Source organism: Colobus angolensis, unplaced genomic scaffold, assembly GCF_000951035.1.
Source record: "Colobus angolensis palliatus isolate OR3802 unplaced genomic scaffold, Cang.pa_1.0 Scaffold432, whole genome shotgun sequence".
NCBI classification, from domain to species: Eukaryota; Metazoa; Chordata; class Mammalia; order Primates; family Cercopithecidae; genus Colobus; species Colobus angolensis.
The window spans coordinates 1,450,392-1,472,254 of NW_012117733.1; the positions used below are offsets into that span (position 1 = coordinate 1,450,392).

At 43.3% G+C, this 21,863-nt stretch overlaps 1 protein-coding gene across 3 annotated transcripts in view; it reads left to right on the forward strand.

The window, feature by feature from the left end:
• Positions 1-21,863, forward strand: part of IL2RA (interleukin 2 receptor, alpha) — a 53,357-nt gene that overhangs the window by 21,716 nt on the left and 9,778 nt on the right. Inside the window, exons 2-4 of one of the 3 annotated variants that reach the window (XM_011957058.1) lie at positions 16,492-16,683; positions 18,135-18,245; positions 20,784-20,999. In XM_011957058.1, coding sequence (XP_011812448.1) covers positions 16,492-16,683; positions 18,135-18,245; positions 20,784-20,999 — 519 coding nt within the window. The remainder of the gene's footprint in view (positions 1-16,491; positions 16,684-18,134; positions 18,246-20,783; positions 21,000-21,863) is intronic. The other 2 variants (XM_011957059.1, XM_011957060.1) reach the window with 2 other exon arrangements.

The following is a 21,863-nucleotide window of genomic DNA, read 5'->3' on the forward strand; positions in this document are numbered from 1 at the left end:
AAAAAAAAAAAAAAAAAAATCATTTTCCATTATATTTTTGGATTGGTTATTGCTGATATATAAAACATGTTGAATTTTATAAATGAATTTTCTATCTGGCCATGTTATCAAGCTCTTAATAGTTCTAATACTTTAACTGTCTTGGGTTTTCTAAGTACTTAATTAAATTCCTCACATAGAATGATTATTTTTGTCTTCTTTTTTCTAACAGTTGTATGCCTTATCTATGTTACCAGTTTTATCAGATCGCTAATAATGAGAGTTCTTTTAAAGTCAATTGGAGTGAGAAAAACCCAAAGATGCCACTAAGTCTTTGAGTGTCTTTGGGGAAGAAAAGGTAGATTTAGGAAAAGAGAGACAAAAGGCAAAGTGAACAACTAAGACAATACCATATATCACAAATTTAGGTGTGATTTAATGATGGCTAAGAAAAAATTTTTAATTGTATATAGAAGTGTATTTGTATATAGGATAGTTTAAATAAATAATAGGTGATGTGGGAAGCCAACAACAACCAAAAATCACTGGAAGTATTCAAATTCAACCATGGCGATTTGGTTGACAGCAACTGGAGAACCGACCATGCTTCAGTAGATTGAAATCCGTTATAATCTATTAATGTGAATATAGGTGACAGGAAACAACCGAATACAGTTCGGTTTTTTTTATGAGAACCGTGTTCTCATAAATAGTTCTTAGAATATGAATTCAAAAGAAACTCTATTTCCTCATTCTGACACAATCAAGCTTAATCAATTAACATTTTAAGTATTGTTTTTCAGCTTAGAAAGTTGGCTAGGTTTGGTGGCTCATGCCTGTAATCCCAGCACTTTGGAAGGCCAAGGCGGGTGGATCGTGAGGTCAAGAGATCGAGACCATCCTGGCCAACACAGTGAAACTCCATCTCTACTAAAAACACAAAAATTACCCGGGCTTGGTGGCAGGCGTCTGTAATGTTTTTGCCCAGGCTGGAGTGCAGTGGTGCGATCTCGGCTCACTGCAACTTCTGCCTCCAGGGTTCAAGCCATTCTCCTGCCTCAGCCTCCCAAGTAGCTGGGATTATAGGCACCCACCACCACACCCAACTAATGTTTTGTATTTTTAGGAGAGATGGGGTTTCACCATGTTGGCCAAGCTGGTCTTGAACTCCTGACCTCAGGTGATCCACCCGCCTCAGCCTCCTGAAGTGCTGTGATTACAGGTATGAGCCGCTGTGCCCAGTCAGGCATTTTTAAGATGTAGGTTAAATGACCAAAGATGCAAATTAAACGAGCATTCAGAGAAAGAAAGCCAAAGAGATGAGGAATCAGGAGATTGTGATTCTTATGATACCAAAAATGAAATTTTGAGCAGGAAAAGTCAAAGGAACCAAGTGCAAAGCAAATTTTGAGGAGAATGAACACCACTGGGCTTGGCCACTGGGAGCTTCTTGGTGCACTTTGTAAAAACAGTTCCAGTGGAAGCAGAAGACGCACCAGAAGGTCGAGAGGAAGTAGAAACAGTGAGGCACACGACTCTCAGGAGGTATTGACTTGTGAGGAAAAGAGGACTGATTGCTGGGAGGACCTTTAAGTACCTGGGATGCTCATCAGCTGCGGAGGGGACCTGGTGAGATCCTCAGAGAGAGGGTAACTGGGTGGGGGCACAGTGCATAGTGGGGGAATTCACCTTAGAGAGACAACCACAGAAAAAAGAGCAAATGGGCCGGGTGCGGTGGCTCACACCTGTAATCCCAGCACTTCGGGAGGCCGAGACGGGCACATCATCTGAGGTCAGGAGTTTAAGACCAGCCTGGCTAATAAGGTGAAACCCCATCTCTGCTAAAAATACAAAAATTAGCTGGGTGTGGTGGTGGGTGCCTGTAATCTCAGCTACTCGGGAGGCTGAGGCAGGAGAATTGCTTGAACCTGGGGGGTGGAGGTTGCAGTGAGCCGACATCATGCCACTGCATTCCAGTCTGAGTGACAGAGCTAACCTCTGTCTCAAAAAAAAAAAAAAAAATAGAAAGAAAGAATAAAGAGCAAATGATGAGTGCAAATGGGGTAATTTTGATATGTGAAAAAGGAAAGTTGAGGGAGTGCAAAAGCCAAGGAGAAAGTTGAGAGTAAATGAGAAAGAGCCATCAAGTGAATAAGCCACCTGACCAAATTCTCAGTATCTCCAGGGGTTAGGTGGCAGCAGAGGTAGAGGACTGTAGATTTTGTCTGCAGTCTGTAGAGGTAGCACCTCATCTTTCCATCTCTGATACTGAAGCAATCTCATTGCAGTCTCTCCCTCCTGGGCTCAAGCGATCCTCCCACCTCACGCTCCCGAGTAGCTGGGACCACAGGCGCACACCACTATGCCCAGCTAAATTTTGTACTTTTTGTAGAGACAGGGTCTCTTTATGTTGCCCAGGCTGGTCTCAAACTCCTAGGCTCAAGTTGATTTGCCCACCTCATCCTCCCACAGTGCTGGGATTATAGGCGTGCACCACCATGCCCAGCCTAGCTGTGTAACTTTCAACAAGTGACTAAGATTCTCAGCCTACATGTCTTGATCACTGAATGAGATTATAATACCATTCAAAGGAATGTTATAAAAAAATCTTTGGCAAAATAAAAATTAAAAACTTGGCTGGGGGTGGTGGCTCATGCCTGTAATCCCAACACTCTGGAAGGCCGAGGCAGGTGGATCAGTTGAGCCCAAGACTTTGAGACCAGCCTGGGCAACACTGCAAGACCCTATCTCTATAAAAAAATACAAAAATTAGCTGGGCACAGTGATGCACGCTTATAGTTTCAGCTACTCAGGCGGCTGAGGCAGTGAGGCAGGAGGATAGCTTGAGACCAGGAAGTCAACGCTGCAGTTAGCTGTGACTGGGCCACTGTACTCCATCCTGGTTGACAAAGAGAGACCCTGTCTCAAAAAACAAAACAAAACAAAACAAAACAATTCGGTACCAAAAGATGGTATTACACTTTTCAGGCTGGTAAATCCAAATCTAAAGAAGCTCAGATTCTCATAAGAGTCAACTTCACGTAACCTCTGGTTCCAACAAACTCTTTCCAGTCTCCCACAGGGATTTCCTCTGGGAGTCAATGAGCTTAAGGTATTGTGAAATTTGGCTAGGGGTTTGGGAGGAATTCTTTTCATTTCATGTTACAGACAGAGCATCTGAAATGAGAAGGGACCACAGTGAGCCAGTGAGTGAAACAGGAGGAAGATACTGACACCCAGAGCTTTCCCTTCAATATTTCCTTCTGTTTATTCCTTATCTAGACTTCCATTTTCCTACCCCATAGATACCCACTCTTATGCCCCTAATTTGCCTTCAGCTCCTCTCCTGTCTTGTAAATGTCCCATGTGTGCTTGAAAAAAGAGTGGGCTCTGCTATTGTTGGAATCAAATTTGTTAATTGTGGTTATGACATTTGATTATTCTTACTAATTTTCTGTCTATTTGACCTATCCATCATAAACCACACTGTTAAAATTTCTTATTATGATAGTAGATTTCTAAATTTATCCTTGTTTTGTCAATACTTGCTTTGTGTATTTTGAAGTTATGTTATTGGGTGCATAGAAGTATGTAAGTGTTATGTTTTCCTGGTTCTTGTTTCGTATATTTTGAAGTAATGCTTTTGAGTGCATACACATACAGCATTTTTATGTTTCCCTGGTGAATTGAACCTTTAGCAATATGTACTGACTTCTGTATTTCTATTTAATGCTTTTGCCTTGAAGTCTGATGTTAATATAACTCCTTGGAATCAACTGTCCATTCTTTTAGTTTCAAACTTTTGGAGCCTTTATCCTTTAAGCATGTCTCTTATGAACAGCATATAACTGCATATTTTTAAAAATATATGCAGTCCAACATTCTTTAACTGCAGAGTTAGTCTATTTACATTGGTAATTATTACTGATATAGTTTGATGAATTTCCACTGTCTTATTTTGTTCTTTACTTTTTACCTTCTCTTTCTATGCATTTTCCCCTTCCTTTGATTTAAGTAAGTTTTAATTCTATTTTATTCTTTTTTTCCAATAGCTTGTAAGTTATTCACTTTACTCTGTCATTTTAGATGTAATTTTTAACATTTTAACATGAATCCAGACTTTATAAAGCCCAGATTTAACCAATACAATAGCCTTCCTCTCAAATAATAAATCACCTTAGAACAAATTGCCTCCACAAACCTTTTCTACACAGTTTTGTCTTCTTCCTCCTTGCTTCTTTGTGTGCATTTATGTTTGCTATTTGAAAGAATTTCCTGAAAGTAAAAGTGAGATTTTTTAGAAGGCTGACATGAGGGCAGCAATGGTAGACTTTCACGTGACTCCTGTCCCACCACCTTGAGCTGTGTGGTTTAGGCAACTTACTTAATCTCTCTGAACCTCAATCTCTTGCTTTGTAAAGCGGGGATGACAATATCCACCTTTCAGAGCCATAATGAGCATTGAAGGTAATATATGCAAAGCAGCAGCACATATACAAGGATCAGATATCATAGTTATTATTACATAGATAACCCCAAATGGAGGGCCTGGGCCCTCTGACTTCTTCAAAGATAATAATCTGAACTAAACCACAACATCACACAAACACCTCCCAGCACCCAGATAGTTTAGACATAGCTCCACCTCTTTGTAAGAGATAACCTTCAACAGATAGGTGAAAAGCATGCTCCTTCCTGAAGATTATGATTCTGGGTGTTGGAAAAGCACTGAACTAGGAGTCAGGGAACCTGGTGATCTGTTGTAATCCAAGGCTTGCCACAAACTTATGGAATGACCACAGGCTCAGTGTTCTTATCTATAAGACGTAGAGGTTGGCCTAAATGATCTTTAAGGTCTCTTCTAGTTCTCATATTCTATGATACCATTAAAAGGGATGTTCGACATGTTCCATGGTATTTTATTTTGCACCCAAACCACTTACTTTCTAAAGGCCTAAACTGCTGGTTTGAGTTTCCCAAGGAAGCGAGAGACAACCTTTGATATTATGCATATCTTTGGAGTTCTTATTAAACAGTAAACCTCACATGACAATCAAAGACAGCCTCTGGCTCCCAACATCTTCTTTCCAGTCTCCTATAGGGATTTCCTCTGGGAGTCAACGAGCTTAAGGTGAAACTTGGCTAGGGGTCTGGGAGGAATTCTTTTCATTTCATGTTACAGACAGAGCATCTGAAATGAGAAGGGACCACAGGGAGCCAGTGACTGGAACAAGAGGAAGATTCGGATCTCTGACACCCACAATCTGTCTGATTCTGACGCAGAAGATGAACCACGTTAGAGCAAGAACCAGATCTCTCTTTACCCAGTGGCCCAAGCTCTTGATGCATACCTGTGTCCCTTGTAAAGCTCAGTGAATCATCATCTAGACATTTCCTGTGCTCCGTGCATTATTCTAATCTTCACTGGGTAAAAGCAGAGCTTAAAGCTCTGATATATGGATAGGAAAGAGAAGAGGGATGAAGCCTTTACCTAGGGCTGGCTGGGCTAAGAGTAAAACAACTTCACCTTGATTCACCCAAGGGGCAAAGAATCTTATCTCAGACTCGGTCCACATCCTTTAGAAGCCCCTTTTTTCCTTTATCTTTCATGTTGCTCACATGGGCTGCAGGGGCCAAATGAGTTTTCTCTCACTTTGAACATCAGAGAAAAAAACAACGACAAAAAGTTACTCAACCCACAAACGTTTCTCACTCACCCACCTTTCCTCCAGCCAATGACGTTTTCGCGGCACCCTGTTACATGCTGAGTGAGAAAGCATCTGGGCACAAACCGCCGGATGCAGATTGAGCAGTGCTCACTGTGCACTGGAGGCATGGGGGTCCTGTCCTCATCAAGCGGGCAGATGGAGAGGGGACTGAGCGAGCAGCCGGGACTTCGCGCACTGGAAACTCTCACTACTCCAAGTGTGGCCTGGGGATCTGCAGCCCGAGCATCATGTGGGAGCTTGTTAGAAATAGCCTCAGCATCCACGCCTGCCCTGTCAAATCCCAATCTGCAAGATCCCGGAGGGTTCTGCACACATGATGCTGTCAACAACCTCAGCACCGTCCTGCCGGCTCTAGAGCAGCCAACCGGGATGTCCTTCTTCTTCAGCAGTGGCATCCGCTCTCTAAAATGACTGCTCCTCATGTCTCCTTCCAGGGTTGGTATTTCTGGTTGACTCAAGGGACACAACAATGCTACTAATGAAGTGGTAAAAAGTAAAGGGACACCTTTCAGATTATGGGAGTGGAGCGGGGGGTATGTGGCAAAATCAAATAAAGAGGGCTCATGATTCCACATCAGGGAAGAGCCGCTGGCCTGCTGTTTATCTTTACTGTGAATGGGGTCTCTTTTTTGTTTGTTTTGTTTTGTTTTGTTTTGTTTTCACTTAACCCCAGTGGCAAGAAAAATGTGGCCTCTTGCCTGGAGGAGCAGAGAGTGATGCGGAAGGCAAAGACCACCTCATTTCACCAAGTTCCTCGGCTTTTATTTAAAATCCAAGACATAGAAGCTGCACATTTGTCCTTCTGGGAAAAGTGACGAGTGACTGAGGGCGGAGTCTAACACTCAAAAGGAGAGAGCAGGTGCCTGGGAGTCAGAAAAGCTGGCTTGAATCCCTAAATCTGTCGCTGTTTGTCCTGGGTTAGGTCGTTCTGGTCATCTATGGCAGGAGGACTACAAATGCCTGGCTTTTTCCTTTCCAGCGGGCACACAAGGAGACAGAGAAGTTGAATCTCTAGCAGTCCATTGAAAGGGAAGCCCGCAGTGCAAAGAGAAGCATTGTCGAGGGCCCTTCATCTGCACCCTCCGTTCTCCCAGACCTGTTCCATGATGCATTCCAGAAGAGGTAGCTCTTTGTCACAGTCACTTGCGATTGCCAAGGTGTCAGCCAGACAAGGCAAAAGCTCCCAAGGGGTGTTACCCTTCAGCTGCATACAGAACTCTTAGAGGCAACAAATTCACAAGGAAAGATACACCCATGATCCTGTATTTCAGCCACAATGATGCAGGTGAGGTGGAAAAGGACGAGGAACAAGTGGGATTCTGTCCATGTCTGAGCATTCACGGCAACATCCAATGTAAGATGTGGAACACGCTCAACACCAGAAGAGCTCGGTTTGACTCTGTGCCTGTGCTCTTGGCTTTGGGTCCCAGGCCAAAGCCCTCGGCATTTTCAGGATCAATGAAAACTGCTGGCTGTCTCTTTTTCCCTCTGCCCACATAAAAGGTACAAAAACTAAAGGCAAAGGCCACCTCACTACAGAGCCGGTAGTTCAAATTTTCCTCCTGGGAGCCCTGATTTCTTTTCTTTTCTCACCTTAACAGTGTCCAGAGTACTTTTATTGCCAGAATGGAGATACAGCCTGCTCAGAGCCACATGTGGGGCCCACCACTCAGGAACAAAGAGAGAGACAGATACTAAGCATGTGTGCAACAGAGAAAATCCAGCCCACAGAAACCGTGTGCAAGAGCAGCTCCGTCCAGCCTGAATGTGGCTTTGGGAAGCCCACTTAGAACTTGGCCTGCCGCCAGTCACCAACTCAGAGCCTACTGCCATGAAGGCAGGCCCTGACTCTCCATCCCTGCCCACACAGGGAGACCCAGGGCAAACAGAAAGCCCCTGGGGGGGGGCCCAAGGGACCCTTGGCTCTCTCAGGGTCCCATTCAGGTTTCTGGGCTAGTCCTGGCAGACTAAACACCACTGAGTTGCCTGGTGGGAGAAGGTGCTGGGCAGGGTGGACAGGAGCCCCACTGCTTCTCAGCCCTGTGCCAACCCCTTTGGGTGAGACCCTAATGCAGGGTGGGGAGCCCCAATTTCTAAGCCTTGAGTGTTTACCACCCTACACCCCCACCTCCAACTCCCAAATTGATCATCTCAAATTTTCCCACAGTCCGTAGACACCAGACACTTCAAATACTCTCAGAGAAGAAGGTGATGTCTACATCCAGAATTGTGCCAATACTTTAAAATTACGGGAGAAAAATATTCCCCTTCCCCTCTTCTAAGGAAAATTCTGTCTGCCTCCCAAGCTCCCAGGTCCCTTGTGGTGTGAGCTGGGGCAGTGCATAGAGCTGGGAATTGGAAAATATTCCGGGAGAGAATTATTTATGTTGAGAAGACCCATTGGGAGAAGCAGGAAGTGGGTCTGGAAAGACAGGAGGAAGTGTAAAGGCAGAGAAAAGCCCTTGTTAGCTGAATTTTGAGAAGTAATTTTTAGCATTCTTAGTGAGTAAAACTAGAGAATGAGGGCAGTTGTATGCTGTCTTAAAAAATAAAAGAATGATAATATAGGGAAAAATGATTTCAACATTTTGGAGTCATATAAATGGAATCCTCCTTTGTTATTATTGTGCAAGACTTTTAGACAAATTATTTTTTATTCTTTTTTTGGATGTTGTTCTGTTGCTGCTTTTATAACACTATGCTAAGAAGGGCTAAAAAAAATCCCAAATTTATTCCCCTTAGATTGAAAAAGAGCGACCCTCCAGCGTACCTTTCCGCACACTCTTCTACCTCCTGCTGCCTGCAGGTGATGTTTGGCACTTCCTGGCAAGGACTTTCAGGGAAAAGGATTACAGCCAAGCTCTTTAGTGGTTACTGAGCTACAGACCTGGAGGTGTCATGTTTCTAAATTCCAGGAAAGATTCTTTATGAAAGGAAAGTCTGTGAGAGTAAGAAGTTCTGGAACTTCCCCTTGTCCCCGCATGACCTCTTCAGACACTCAGACTAATTTATGATGACTCTGAAAATGCCCATTACCTCATCTAGCAAAACACACCCTCATGGAATTAAAGAGTTTCTAAGGTCACAAAACAGCTTCCAAGACAATTTGTCTCCTTCTTTTCAAATTGATCTGTTTAGAAATGTTCTTGGCTTGTGATTGGCATTTCAGATTCCAAAAGCATCTGTGGTCAATCCTGGCTATTTGTGCTAATGAATAATTACAAAAGAGTTGCTAAGTATGCTTCTCATTGATTTTGTTGAGCTACAATTACTTATAAAGAAAGGCACAGATCTGAGGCATACAATTTGATGAGTTTTGACAAATGTGTACAGCTGCATAAACGTTTTCATCACTTCTGCCTTCTGGTCAATACCCACCTACCACAAGAAACCACTGTCTGCTTTCTGTCTCTGGATATAACTTTTGTCTCTTTTTGGACTTCATATAAATGAAAGCAAAGTGTGTGCACTATTTTGTGTTTAGCTTACTTCGTTCAACATAACATTTTTGAGATTTATCAATATTGCCCATATCAATAGTTCATTATTTTTTATTTTTGAGTGGTTTCTATAGTATGACTATATGATAAGCTACTTATCTGTTCTCCCAATGATGGATATTTGAATTATTGAGTTGATTATTATTAATAAAGCTATTATGTCCTAGAATGGAAGGGGCTTAATAAAAGAAAGAAGTAAATAAATATTTTATAAAAGTCTTTCTGTAGACACATCCCTTCATTCCTCTTAGATAAATACCTAGGAGTAGAATTGCTGAATTGTAGGGTAGGTATATATTTAACTTCAATAAAAATACTTTCTTTTTGTTTGTTTGTTTTTGAGACAGAGTCTCACTCTGTTGCCCAGGCTGGAGTGCAGTGGCATGATCTCAGCTCACTGCAACCACTGCCTCCTGGGCTTAAGTGATTCTCCTGCCTCAGCCTCCAGAGTAGCTGGGATTGCAGGCATGCACCACCTTGCCTGGTTAATTTTTGTATTTTTAGTAGAGACAGGGTTTCTCCATGTTGACCAGGGTGGTCTCGAACTCCTGACTTCAAATGATCCAGCTGCCTCAGCCTCCTAAAGTGCTGAGATTATAGGCATGAGCCACCATGCCCAGCCAAAATACTTTCAAGTAGTGTTCCAAAGTAATTGCATTACTTACACTGCCACCAGTAATGTAAGAGAGTGCCAGTAGCTCTACTTTCTCTCCAGTATTTGGTGTATCAGTCTTTTATCCATTTCCTCCATTTCTGCAATGGGCTTTCAATTTGCATTTTATTGATACCCAATATTAAGCACACTTTCAAGTGTTTATTGATAATCATGTATCTTCTTTGGGGAAGTGGCTGTTCAAGTCTTTGCCCATTTATTGGGCTGTTTGCCTTTTACTATTGCTTTGTTGTTCTTTATATATTCTGGACACAAGTGTTTGTGACAAATAAATATATTGCAAATATTTTCTCTCAGTCTTTTACTTTTTCATTTTCTTAATGTCTCTGGATGAGTAGACATTTTCAATTTTTTTCTTTTATAGTTAGTGCTTTTGCATCCTCTATAAGCAATCTTTGCCTATCTCCAACCTGCAAAGTCATTTGCCTTTATTTTCTTCTAAAATCTTTGTAGTTTTGCCTTTTATGGTTACATCTATAAGGTATAGACCTAGTGTATAGATCTTTATCTTTATACATATAATAAAATTAATTCTTGCATAAGAGGTGAGGTTTTTTCTCATACATTTATCCATTTGTTCCAGAAGCATTTGTTGAAAAGATTTTTCCTTTCTCATTGAACTTCCTTGGCACATTTATTTGTTTAAAAAAAAAAAAAAATCAGTTGAACAAACATGAGTGAGTCCATTTCAGGGCTTTCTGCTCTGTTTCATTACTGTTTGTCTTTATGCAAATACTATGCTGCCTTGATTTCCATAGTTTTATAGAAAGCCTGAATATCAGATGTCATGAATCCTCTAAATGTGTACATCTTTATGATTGTCTTAGATATTCTAGGTCTTTTGCGTTTCTAAGGAAGTTTTAGAAATAACTTCCGAATTTCTACTAAATATTGTGTTGGATTTTTAAACTGCAGTTGCCTTGAATTAATTGACCAATTTAAGGTGAATAGGTTTTTTAAATGAATGTTCCAATCTATAAAGATTGTATATTTTTCCATTTGCTTAATTCTTTTAAAATATGTCTCAGCAATATTTCAGAGTTTTCAGTTTAGTGGTATTACAAGTTTTTGGTAGACTTATTTATAAACATTTTATGTTTTTTGATGTAATTGTAAATACAATTGTTTTTAATTTTTAATTTTCTAATTGGTTGTGTCAGTATATAGAACTAACTATATATATATATATATACTGAAATTGCTAACTTGCTAAATTCTAGTAGTTATTTTGCAGATTCGTCAGTAATTTTATGTAAACAATCACGTTATCTGAGAATAATGTTCCTTATCTTGAAATCTACTTCCTGATATTAATATAACCACACCAGCTTCCTTATGCTTATCTTTGTAGATTATGTCTTTTTCTATCCTTTTTTCTCAATCCATCATTTTTATTGTATTTGAAGTGTGTTCTCTTGAAGACAGCATATAATTGGGCCCTGCTGTTTAATCCAGTCTGAAAGTTTCTGTCTTTTAATGTATGGATTTTTGTCCATTTATATTTAATGTAATTACTGATAGGACTGGCTTTAAGTTCACCTTCTTGCTATCTGTTTCTTAGTTGTTCCCTTTCTGTTTTTATTACTTTATTTTTCCTTTTCTCTCTTCAGTTTGGCTCACCAAATTTAATATTCTTTTCAGCTACACTCTTTGTGGTATTATTTGGTGGTTTCTCTAGGCTATTCAGTATGCATTCTTAGCTTATCACAATCTACTTACTTAATATTGTACCATTTTCTATATGATATAAAAACCTAAAACAGTACAATTCCATTCTTCCTAACTTTTATACTAGAACTGCATGTTCAACAGAACCCACCATACCATATTATAATTTTTGTTTTAAACAGTTGTCTTTCAAAGATGTTAAAAACAAAAAGTGGTCTTTTCACTTATCTAAATATTTATCAGTGTTCTTTATTACTTCATGTAGATTTATGTTGCTAGCTAGTGTAATTTCTCTGTTGCTTGAAAAATTTTCTTTAGCATAATGCAAATGTGCCATAATAAATTCTCTAAGCTTTCTTTTATCTGAAAATATACTAAATTCACCCTCGTTTTTGGAGGCTATTGTCTCTAGGTAGATATCAAGGCTGATGGGTTTTTTTCTTTTAAAACTTTGAATATGTTGTGCCATTGTTTTCTGGCTTCCATTGTTTTGTTGAGAAGTCAGCTGTTATTCATCATTGCTCCCCCGTAGGTATGTGTCCTTTCCCTCTTGCCGCTTTTAAGATGTTCTCATTGTCTTTGGTTTTCAGCAGTTTACCTGTGATGTATCTAGATGTGCTTTTTGGTTTTCAGCAGTTTAGCTGTGATGTACCTAGATGTGCTTTTCTTTATCTGTATCCTGCTTGGTGCAGTGAATATCTGGATCTGTAAATCCATATCTGTCATCAAATTTCAAACATTTTTGGCCATTATTTCTTCATATATTTTTTCTGCTCCATTCTTTCTCTCCTCTCTCCTTGGGAATTCAATGAAATGTAGGTTAGGCTATTTGTTATTGTCTCACAGGATGCCAAAGGTCTATTCTTTTTCAAATTTCTTCTGTTCATCAGTTTGGATAATTTCTATTGATTTGCCTTCAAGCCCTGGCTAGGCTCATTCCAGATACTGTAACTTTTAGTTTTATTTTCTTATTTTTAAAAATATTGGTTGGCCATGGTGGCTCACACCTGTAATCCCAGCACTTTGGGAGGCCGAGGCAGGTGGATCACCTGAGGTCAGGAATTCGAGACCAGCCTGGCCAACATGGTGAAACCCTGTCTCTACTAAAAATACAAAAATTAACCAGATATGGTGCCACGCACCTGTAATCTTAGCTACTTGGGAGGCTGAGGCAGGAGAATCACCTGAACCTGGGAGGCAGAGGTTTCAGTGAGCCAAGATTATACCACTGCACTCCAGCCTGGGCAACAGAGGAAGACTCCATTTCAAAAGAAAAAATTACTAGTTTTCATTTATCTACTGAGATATCCTATTGTTTCACTCATTATAACCATTTTTTCTTTAAATTAGCAGTTGGCACTTTTTTTCTGAAAGGGTCAGAGAGTAAATATTTTAGGCTACCTGGCCATGTTACTCCACTGCAACTACTCAACTCTGCCATTATAGCAGAAAAGCAGCCATAGACAAAATGTAAATAAATGGGTGTGTCTTTCTTCCAATAAAACTTTATTTATAAAAATAAACCACTGACCATGGTGGCTCACTCCTGTAATCCTAGCACTTTGGGAGGCCGAGGCAGGTGAATCACCTGAGGTCAGGAGTTCAAGACCAGCCTGGCCAACGTGGCAAAACCTCATCTCTACTAAAAACACAAAAATTAGCCGGACGTGTTGGTGTATGCCTGTAATCCCAGCTACTTGGGAGGCTGAGGTAGGAGAATCACTTGAACCCAGGGGGCAGAGGTTGCAGTGAGCCAAGGTTGCACCATTGCACTCCAGCCTGGGCAACAAAAGCAAAACTCTGTCTCAAAAATAAATAAATGGCAGCAAATCTGCAGGTTGTAGTTTACTGACCTCTGCTTTAAGACATTGAGCATACTTATTATAACTGTTTTAAACTCCTTTTGTGCTAATTCCAAAATCTGGGTCAATTTAGGGGTCTCTTTTTTTTTTTTTTTTGAGACAGACTCTCACTCCCTCTGTAACCCAGGCTGGGGTGCTCGGCTCACTGCAACCTCCACCTCCCAGGCTCAAGCAATTCTCCTGCCTCAGCCTCCTGAGTACCTGGGGCTGCAGGCATGTGCCACCACACTCGGCTGATTTTTTGTATTTTTAGTAGAGATAGGGTTTCACCATGTTGGCCAGACTGGTCTCTAACTCCTGATCTCAGGTGATCTGCCTGCCTTGTCCCTGCAAAGTGCAGGGATTATAGGCGTGAGCCACCACACCCAGTCAATCTACGGGTCTGTTTCTATTGAGCACTTTTTTGAGTAGGTCAAGTAGGTCACGTTTTCCTGTTTCTTCACATGTCTAGATTTTCTGTTAACTTGCTGGATATTATGAACTATACATTATAAAGGGTCTGGATTATCTTGTGGTCCTTTAAAAGGTAATGCATTTTGCTCTGACAGGCAGGTAAATGACTAGCACATCCTCTTGTCTATTAGGCTTGGTTTTAATCTTTGTAAGGGCAGGTCTCTTTTGGTTTTGAAATTCATCCTGGGGATGTCTCTTTCTCTAGAGCAGGATTGGAAAACTACAACCCACAACTCAGACACCTGTTTTTATAAATAAAACTTAGTGTAACTGTTCTTCTCTTAGCCCTCACAATGGGCGATCAGGGCTAAGTCTCACTGAGTTCTGCCCTGTTCAGGTTCAGACCAGCTCTTGGCTAAGAACCTGGGGTAGACCCTTATACATATTTTTTGAGCACCCTTCACGTAGTGCCCTCTCCAGAGCCCCACCCCACAAATCCCAGTCATGTCACGTCAATGAGATCACCACTCTGCTTGGGCTCCACTTGGGTGCTGCCTGGGAGGAAAGCACCCCAGGAAGGAAGCCAGGGCAACCGTGGGCGCCTCTCATGTGTTTCCCTCCTCCCAAATCATGTAGCCCTGAGCTGCCTGTTGTTCAGCACCTGAAAGCACTTGCTGCATACATTTGGGCTGGTTTCACAGTTGTTTCAGCAGAAACATAAGTTTTGGTCCCAGTTACTCTGTGATGGCTGGAAGCAGAAGTCTTCACTGGTTTTTCTGATTATTATCCATGTCTTGCTTTAGCAACAGATTTATCTTCTGATACGTAAAATATTGGTTGGTGTTGATCTATAATAAGTGCCAACAAATGGTACCAGTGATATGAGAAGTACAGAGAGACAATCTTTTGCGGGAGTTAAAAGTTAAGGTAAACGTCAGTCCAGTCTCTATCTGAATTACTATTATCTTTTTCTGGACAGTGAACAAAAGGAAAGGAAGAGAACTACCATCTATTCCATGTCTTATTTTCTGGGCTTTCATCAAGTTACCTTAGTATATTATTTGCTGTAGTGGTTAAATCAATAAAATAATTATTATTACACCACAAAACTGAGCCTTAGAGAAGTAAAACAATAAAACTACATAGCTTGTAAGCTGCTGGAGCTAGAAGTTAGAAACCCATCTTTCTCCCTTCCCACCATGCTGCTGCTCTTGCCTTATCATGAGATTACCAGAATTTACTGAGCACTTACGTTGCCTGTTCCTGTTCCACCGTAATTTCCAGCCCATGGAGCCCATTTAAATTGCTTTTGCTTAGTCCCTTGTTGGTTAGAGATGGGCCAAGCTGTCTGATTTCTCCCTACCTTTGATTCTTTTTTTTGGAGACAGAGTCTTGCTGTGTCACCTAGGCTGGAGTGCAGTGGCGTGATCTCGGCTCACTGCATCCTCCGCCTCCTGGGTTCAAGCGATTCTCCTGCCTCAGGCTCTCAGCCACCCAAGTAAGTGGGACCACAGGCACATGCCACCACGCCTGGCTAATTTTTTTGTATTTTTAGTGGAGACTGGTTTTCACCAGGCTGGCCAGGCTGGTTTCGAACTGCTGATCTCATCTGATCTACCCACCTTGGCCTCCTAAAGTGCTGGGATTACAGGCATGAGCCACTGCGCCCAGCCTCCCTAGCTTCAGTTCTTAGGGGTATCAGGAGAGTCCTGAATCTTTGGATGGGGATGGTCTTCTGGATGACAAGATGCTGGGCAGAGACTAAGTTCATAGAGAAGCTTCACTCAACCTGAACGACTAATACACAACCAGCCAACCCACAGCCATGAGTACAGCCAGCAGCCCTGATCAGCCTCCGTGTGGGCTTCCATCGATGGAGAGGCTACAGACTCCTGCTTTCCTGCCTCTTCCTGTCCTTGTCGTCTCCCCGTCCACTTCCTTTATCCAGCATGTGATATTTCCCCCCAAAATCTAATCTCTTAAAGCAGAGAAACTGTTGCAAAGTAGGCAATGGAATTATTTTTCTGATTAGACCTGTGCCACTTTTCCTTGTAATAGTTTAATGTTTGACCACTGCTTCTGGTGTCTTTAGTGAGATACCAGGGTCCATTTTTCAGACTGAGGGAGGGTAAGATCTTCATAATATAAGACGGTATTTGGTGAAGTCAGAGGTGAGCAGGTGGGTGAGAAACACACATTTCCTATTTGCCAGACACTGAGTGAAGTACTTTCTGTATATTTCTCAAAAAATGGCACAGAGTCATTAATTATAGAAAGTCTAACAATTTGTATATCCTAAAAAGTATTTTGCACAGACACATTTTGCCCCTCAATTAAATGTACATAACTTTGCTCCTTCCTTTCTTCACCTTCCTTGGCCCTCCTCTCTCCGTACTTGCTTGACATGAGACATATTCAGAATAAAACCTCATTAATTTCTACTCATCTAGTGTGAAATACATTGTGCTTTGGAGAGGAGCTTGGTCATAGCTAACTTTTGAGCCAGCTCTGATACAAAGATTTCTGAAGAACAATGGTAGCAGCCTTGGTTCCTTTCTCACAAAAAGTGGGGCATACCATCTTTTAAATAAAGTGAAGAAATACGTGATTAAGTTATTACAGGATTAAATATGTCAGTACTTGCCCGGGGCCTCTTGAGCTCCTAATAGTCTTCTTTTGCTTTGCAGAGCTCTGTGACGATGACCCGCCAAAAATCACACATGCCATGTTCAAAGCCGTGGCCTACAAGGAAGGAACCATGTTGAACTGTGAATGCAAGAGAGGTTTCCGCAGAATAAAAAGCGGGTCACCCTATATGCTCTGTACAGGAAACTCTGGCCACTCATCCTGGGACAACCAATGTCAATGCACAAGCTCTGGTAAGTGTCTCTTCTGTGACTACCGAGAAAAAGAGAACTGCAGCAAAGAGTGAGACAGAGCCCAGCTTTGGTTCACTCAGTCCTATAGACACAAATAGGCCAGTCCAGTCTACAGGATAACTAATTTTAGTGGTTCCTGAAATAGTCATTCACTAAACACAATTTTTTTTTTTTGAGACAGAGTCTCACTCTCTTGCCCAGGCTGGAGTGCAATGGCGTGCAATCTCGGCTCACTGTAACTTCTGCCTCCCAGGTTCAAGTGATTCTCCCGCCTCAGCCTCCTGAGTAGCTGGGATTATAGGCTCCCACCAGCATGCCTGGCTAATTTTCGCATTTTTAACAGAGATGGGGTTTCACCACGTTGTCCAGGCTGGTCTTGAACTCCTGACCTCAAGTAATTCACTCGCCTCAGCCTCCCAAAGTGCTGGGATTACAGGCATGAGTCAATGTGCCCAGCCACACAATTCTATTTTTATTTTTGAGACAGTCTCGCTCTGTCACCCAGGCTGGAGTACAGTGGTGCAATCTCAGCTCACTGCAACCTCCACCTCCTGAGTTCAAGTGATTCCTGTGCCTCAGCTGCCCGAGTACCTGGGAGTACAGGTGTGCACCACCATGCCTGGCTAATTTTTTTATTTTTAGCAGAGATAGGGTTTCACCATGTTGGCCAGGCTGGTCTCGAACTCCTGGCCTCAAGTGATTCTTCTGCCTGGGCCTTATAGGCTCACACCACCATGCCTGGCTAATATTTTGTATTTCTTGTTAGCAATGGGGTTTCCCCGTGTTGTCCAGGCTGGCCTTAAACTCCTGGGCTCAAGCAATCCTCCTGCCTCAGCCTCCCAAAGTGCTGGGATTATAGGTGTGAGCCACCATGCCTGACCTAGACGCCTTCTTTTATCCTGAGCCAGAATTCTGATCACCCCCCTCATTGGGGCACTCAGACTCAACTCCTTTGCCAAACTCTTCACAATAGACAGGACTGTTCTAGAAGTTTCCTTGTCATTGTGTTAGGGTGGCGTCTCTAACTTTAAGCATTCTGAGCAGTCTTAGGGAGCAAAGGATCAGTGCATTGTGGAGTGAGACCACTCCTGCTGCCGTCAAACAACTCAAAAACAATTGACAGCAAGCAAGGAGTCCCTTTCGGTGAGACACACACACATACACACGTAACATACATGATATACACAGACATGCATACATGTTCAAATACATGTTGTGGGCATTGCCATATGCACATGAATACCCAGAGGCCGGTGCTGGGAGGGCTGTAAGCAGGCCCCACCCGAGGGAGGGCGTGCTCTGGTTTCATCTTTGTAAGCTCAGCAGCCGGACACCGCCAGACACATCGTGGGCACTGGACAGGTGCGCTTCTCAAGTGAATGAATACATGAACAGTGTTTTCTATTGAGCATTTGTGAAATTATCTGCATCATTCCATCTATATTTTTTAGCTGCTCGGAACACAACAAAACAAGTGACACCTCAGCCTGAAGAACAGAAAGAAAGGAAAACCACAGAAATGCAAAGTCAAATGCAGCTGGCGGACCAAGCGAGCCTTCCAGGTGAGAGATGAATCTGCCCTCCAGCTAACTCCTGAGAGCCCACCTTTCTCTTGCAGGCGGATGATGTGTACCCAAAGGAAGAAAGTCTGCCCTGCCTTCTGTAAACACATGCATGTTGCTCCCTCCTCCCAGACATCATTGCAGACAAGAGCTAGTGCAGAGTTGCCCAAAGGCTGTTTGCTCAGCCAATCTGACGGCAGCCAATCCAGGGCTGGGCTCACTCCCTGGTTTGGTAACTGGCCAAATAGAATTCAACCCAAATTCAACTCAACTTAAAATCATCTGTTGGGTCTGTGTGCCAGGCCCCGCTGACAGAAGACACAAACAAGAGTGTGACAACGATCCCCGCCCTCCAGGAAACGCTCTGCGTCTTCCCTTTAAGCACAAAACAACGCACTACAAAAAAATTATTCACGTCCCCATATTTCTTCCAGGGCAAGGTTGTAAAATGGATGTGCCACACTTGTGAGTCTCAAAATTTCCAGACGCATGTGTCCCGGCCAGCAGTCTGTGCATGAATGAGCACTGCGGCTGTTCCTTGCCTGCCCTCTGCTTTCCCATAACTGAATGGTGGTTCACTCATGGTGTCAAGAAAATGGGCCAGGTGCAGTGGCTCACGCCTGTAATCCCAGCACTGTGGGAGTCCGAGGCGGGCAGATCACTTGAGGTCACAAGTTCAAGACCAGCCTAGCCAACATGGTAAAACCCTGTTTCTACAATCATACAAAAATTGGCCGGGCATGGTGGAGGGCGCCTGTAGTCCCAGTTACTCAGGAGGCCAAGGCACGAGAATTGCTTGAAATCAGGAGGCGGAGGTTGCAGTGAGCAGAGATTGCACCACTGCACTCCAGCCTGGGTGACAGAGGAAGACTCCGTCCCCCCTCAAAAAAACAAAACAAAAAAGAGAAAAGAAAAACAGAACCTGCTAGGAAGAATTGAGCTTTCTAAGGTCAGGGGCTGACCTTAGGAGACTTCAGAGCCCTTTGCTAATTTTACAACCTTACAAAGAACTGTATCAGGCACCATCCCATTTGAGCCTGGCAGTACAATGAGTCAGGACCAGGAAGGGTTACTTCAATTTACTGAAGAAACTGAGATGCAGAAAAGATCAAAAGATTTGGCTAAGCTCACATAGTAGGGCTGGAATCAGACCTCAGGTCTCCCAGATTAGATGAGGAAACTTTCTCCTGATTACTTATTTTAAAAGAGTTTGAATTTATTTATAGCTTCCATTATTTTATTTTTGTAAACAGACTAATCTAGGGGCACAGTTGCAACACGATGTTCTTACCCCTTCCCCCTCGGACTTTGTCCTGGACTGGTGTTTCCAAGCACATTTGTTTGTTTTGTTCTACTTCCCCCATATCACCCTGCACAGTTATTGGAAAGCTTCAAAGAGGCCAATGCTTGTTGTCCTTTCTCGAAGGCTGGCTCTGCCTGAGGGATGTTTCAAAGATTGTCTCAGTTTGGGTGTTTTCATTGGAAAGAAGCAAACCCAATTCCAACACGTTCAGACAGTTATGAATTGTATTGGTTGTCAAACAACCTTTTATCCTGAGACCAAAACACAAGTTCAGTCGTGATGTTCAACGTGCCACACGCCAGGAGCCAGCCTGGGACAGGACCACCCAGCTTCCTGCTGGACCAGAGGCTCTGTCGGACATTTACAGAGGCTCTGTTGGGTATGCAGGGTTGGGGAGAGTCTGGAAGTTCAGAGCACGTGTGCAGTTTCACAGGCTAAGGTTAGAGGGCACATACAATTCCATATGTCCAGGTTGGGGGCTGTGGGTGGGGAATCCAGAGATTTAATCAGAATAAGACATGGTCTCAGGCCGCAGGTCAGTCAGACCCGGGATGTAGTTGGGTGAGTGGAAAGTTCTGGGAAAGGGAAATTTTGAGAAGCCTTGAAAGGGCGCATGTCTGTCAAGCTTCAGTGTGGCTTGATCAGAGATGGTGCTCCATTTCTCTGAGGTTCCCTCAGCCCGTCCCTCCTCCTGGCTTTGGGGTTGCCCCAGTCCTTCTGCCATCATCCCAAGATGTCCACCCGCCGCCCCCAAGAATGTGCTTCCTCACTTGTCCAGCAGGAATCCAAGGTGGCCTTCATGCTCCATTGGCACAAATAGGCTTGAGCCTGCCCTTGTGTCTCAGCAGAGACTGCCCCGCCCACTCCTGTCCACTGTCAACCCCTGCACTGTCTTCCAAGAGCCGGCTGTGGTGTTCCTCTCTCGGGGCAGCACCAACCAGAATGAATCGCTCATTCCCCTGTGTTCCCATCGCCAACGTCTGCTACCCTTCACATGCCTTTCTTACACAATCCACTGTCCGCCCCTTGCAGGAGTGACAGGGTCTTCATGTCTTCCTACGGGGCCTAGCAAACTTGCCCACGCTCAGATGTTCTCAACATATATTGGTTGAATGAAAGGATGAGCAAGCAGTCAAAAGAGTAAGAACCAAGGTCCAGTCCCTAGCAAGAGGCAACCTAGACTCACTCGCAGTGCTGTCCCCAACTGCCTTCAAAGCATTCCTTCCACCTTCCAGGTCACTGCAAGGAACCTTCACCGTGGGAAAATGAAGCCACAGAAAGAATTTATCATTTCGTGGTGGGGCAGACGGTTTACTACCAGTGTGTCCCGGGATACAGGGCTCTACACAGAGGTCCTGCCGAGAGTGTCTGCAAAATGACCCACGGGAAGACAAGGTGGACCCAGCCCCAGCTCATATGCACAAGTGAAACGGAGCCCAGTCAGTTTCCAGGTATGGTGGCTCCCTTCTGGGATCCACAGTGTTGCTTTTCTCCATCAGGCTGACCAGGGTGGAATCCCTGATCTCTCCTGCTGTGTGTCCTTAGACAAGCCCCTTGATCTCCCTGGGCTTCCATTTTTTCTCATTCTGAAAAAAAAAAGTTTTTAAAAATAGACCAGATGGACTCCAAGGGCTCCTTCAATGAAGGTTCCCCTGTGCCCTGAGTGGGGAGAAAGGTGGGAGACAGAAGAGAAGGAAAGCTCTCTCCTAAGCACTCTAGATGCTGCCTCATAGTTGGTCCTGAGTCCACTACTTCTCTAAGCCACCGAGGCCTCCTCTGGCTCCAAGGGCAAGTCCAGTTTCCCACTCACGCATTTTTCCTCTTACTGGTGATCATGTAAATGCATGATTTGAACAGTACTCTGCAGACAGCATGCTCCTTGCCCTTGTGCCATTCCCCAGCGGAGCTTGGATAAATCAACACAAAATGTGCAGTGTTGGGACTTACTCAGTGCACATGCACACGCACACACATGCATGCAAACGCTTAGCCCACTGATGTCAAGGTCTCCTGCTATCTTCCTTCTGAAATCTTATTAGTATCGCGACAATCAAAAGTGACTTACATGCAGGCTGGGCGCGGTGGCTCACGCTTGTAATCCTAGCACTTTGGGAGGCCAAGGCGGGCAGATCATTTTAGGTCGGGAGTTCGAGACCAGCCTGGCCAACATGGTGAAACCCCATCTCTACTAAAAATATAAAAATTATCTGGGTGTGGTGGTGAGCACCTGTAATCCCAGCTACTCAGGAGGCTGAGGCAGGAGAATCACTTGAACCCAGGGGCGGAGGTTGCAGTGAGCTGAGATCACACCACTC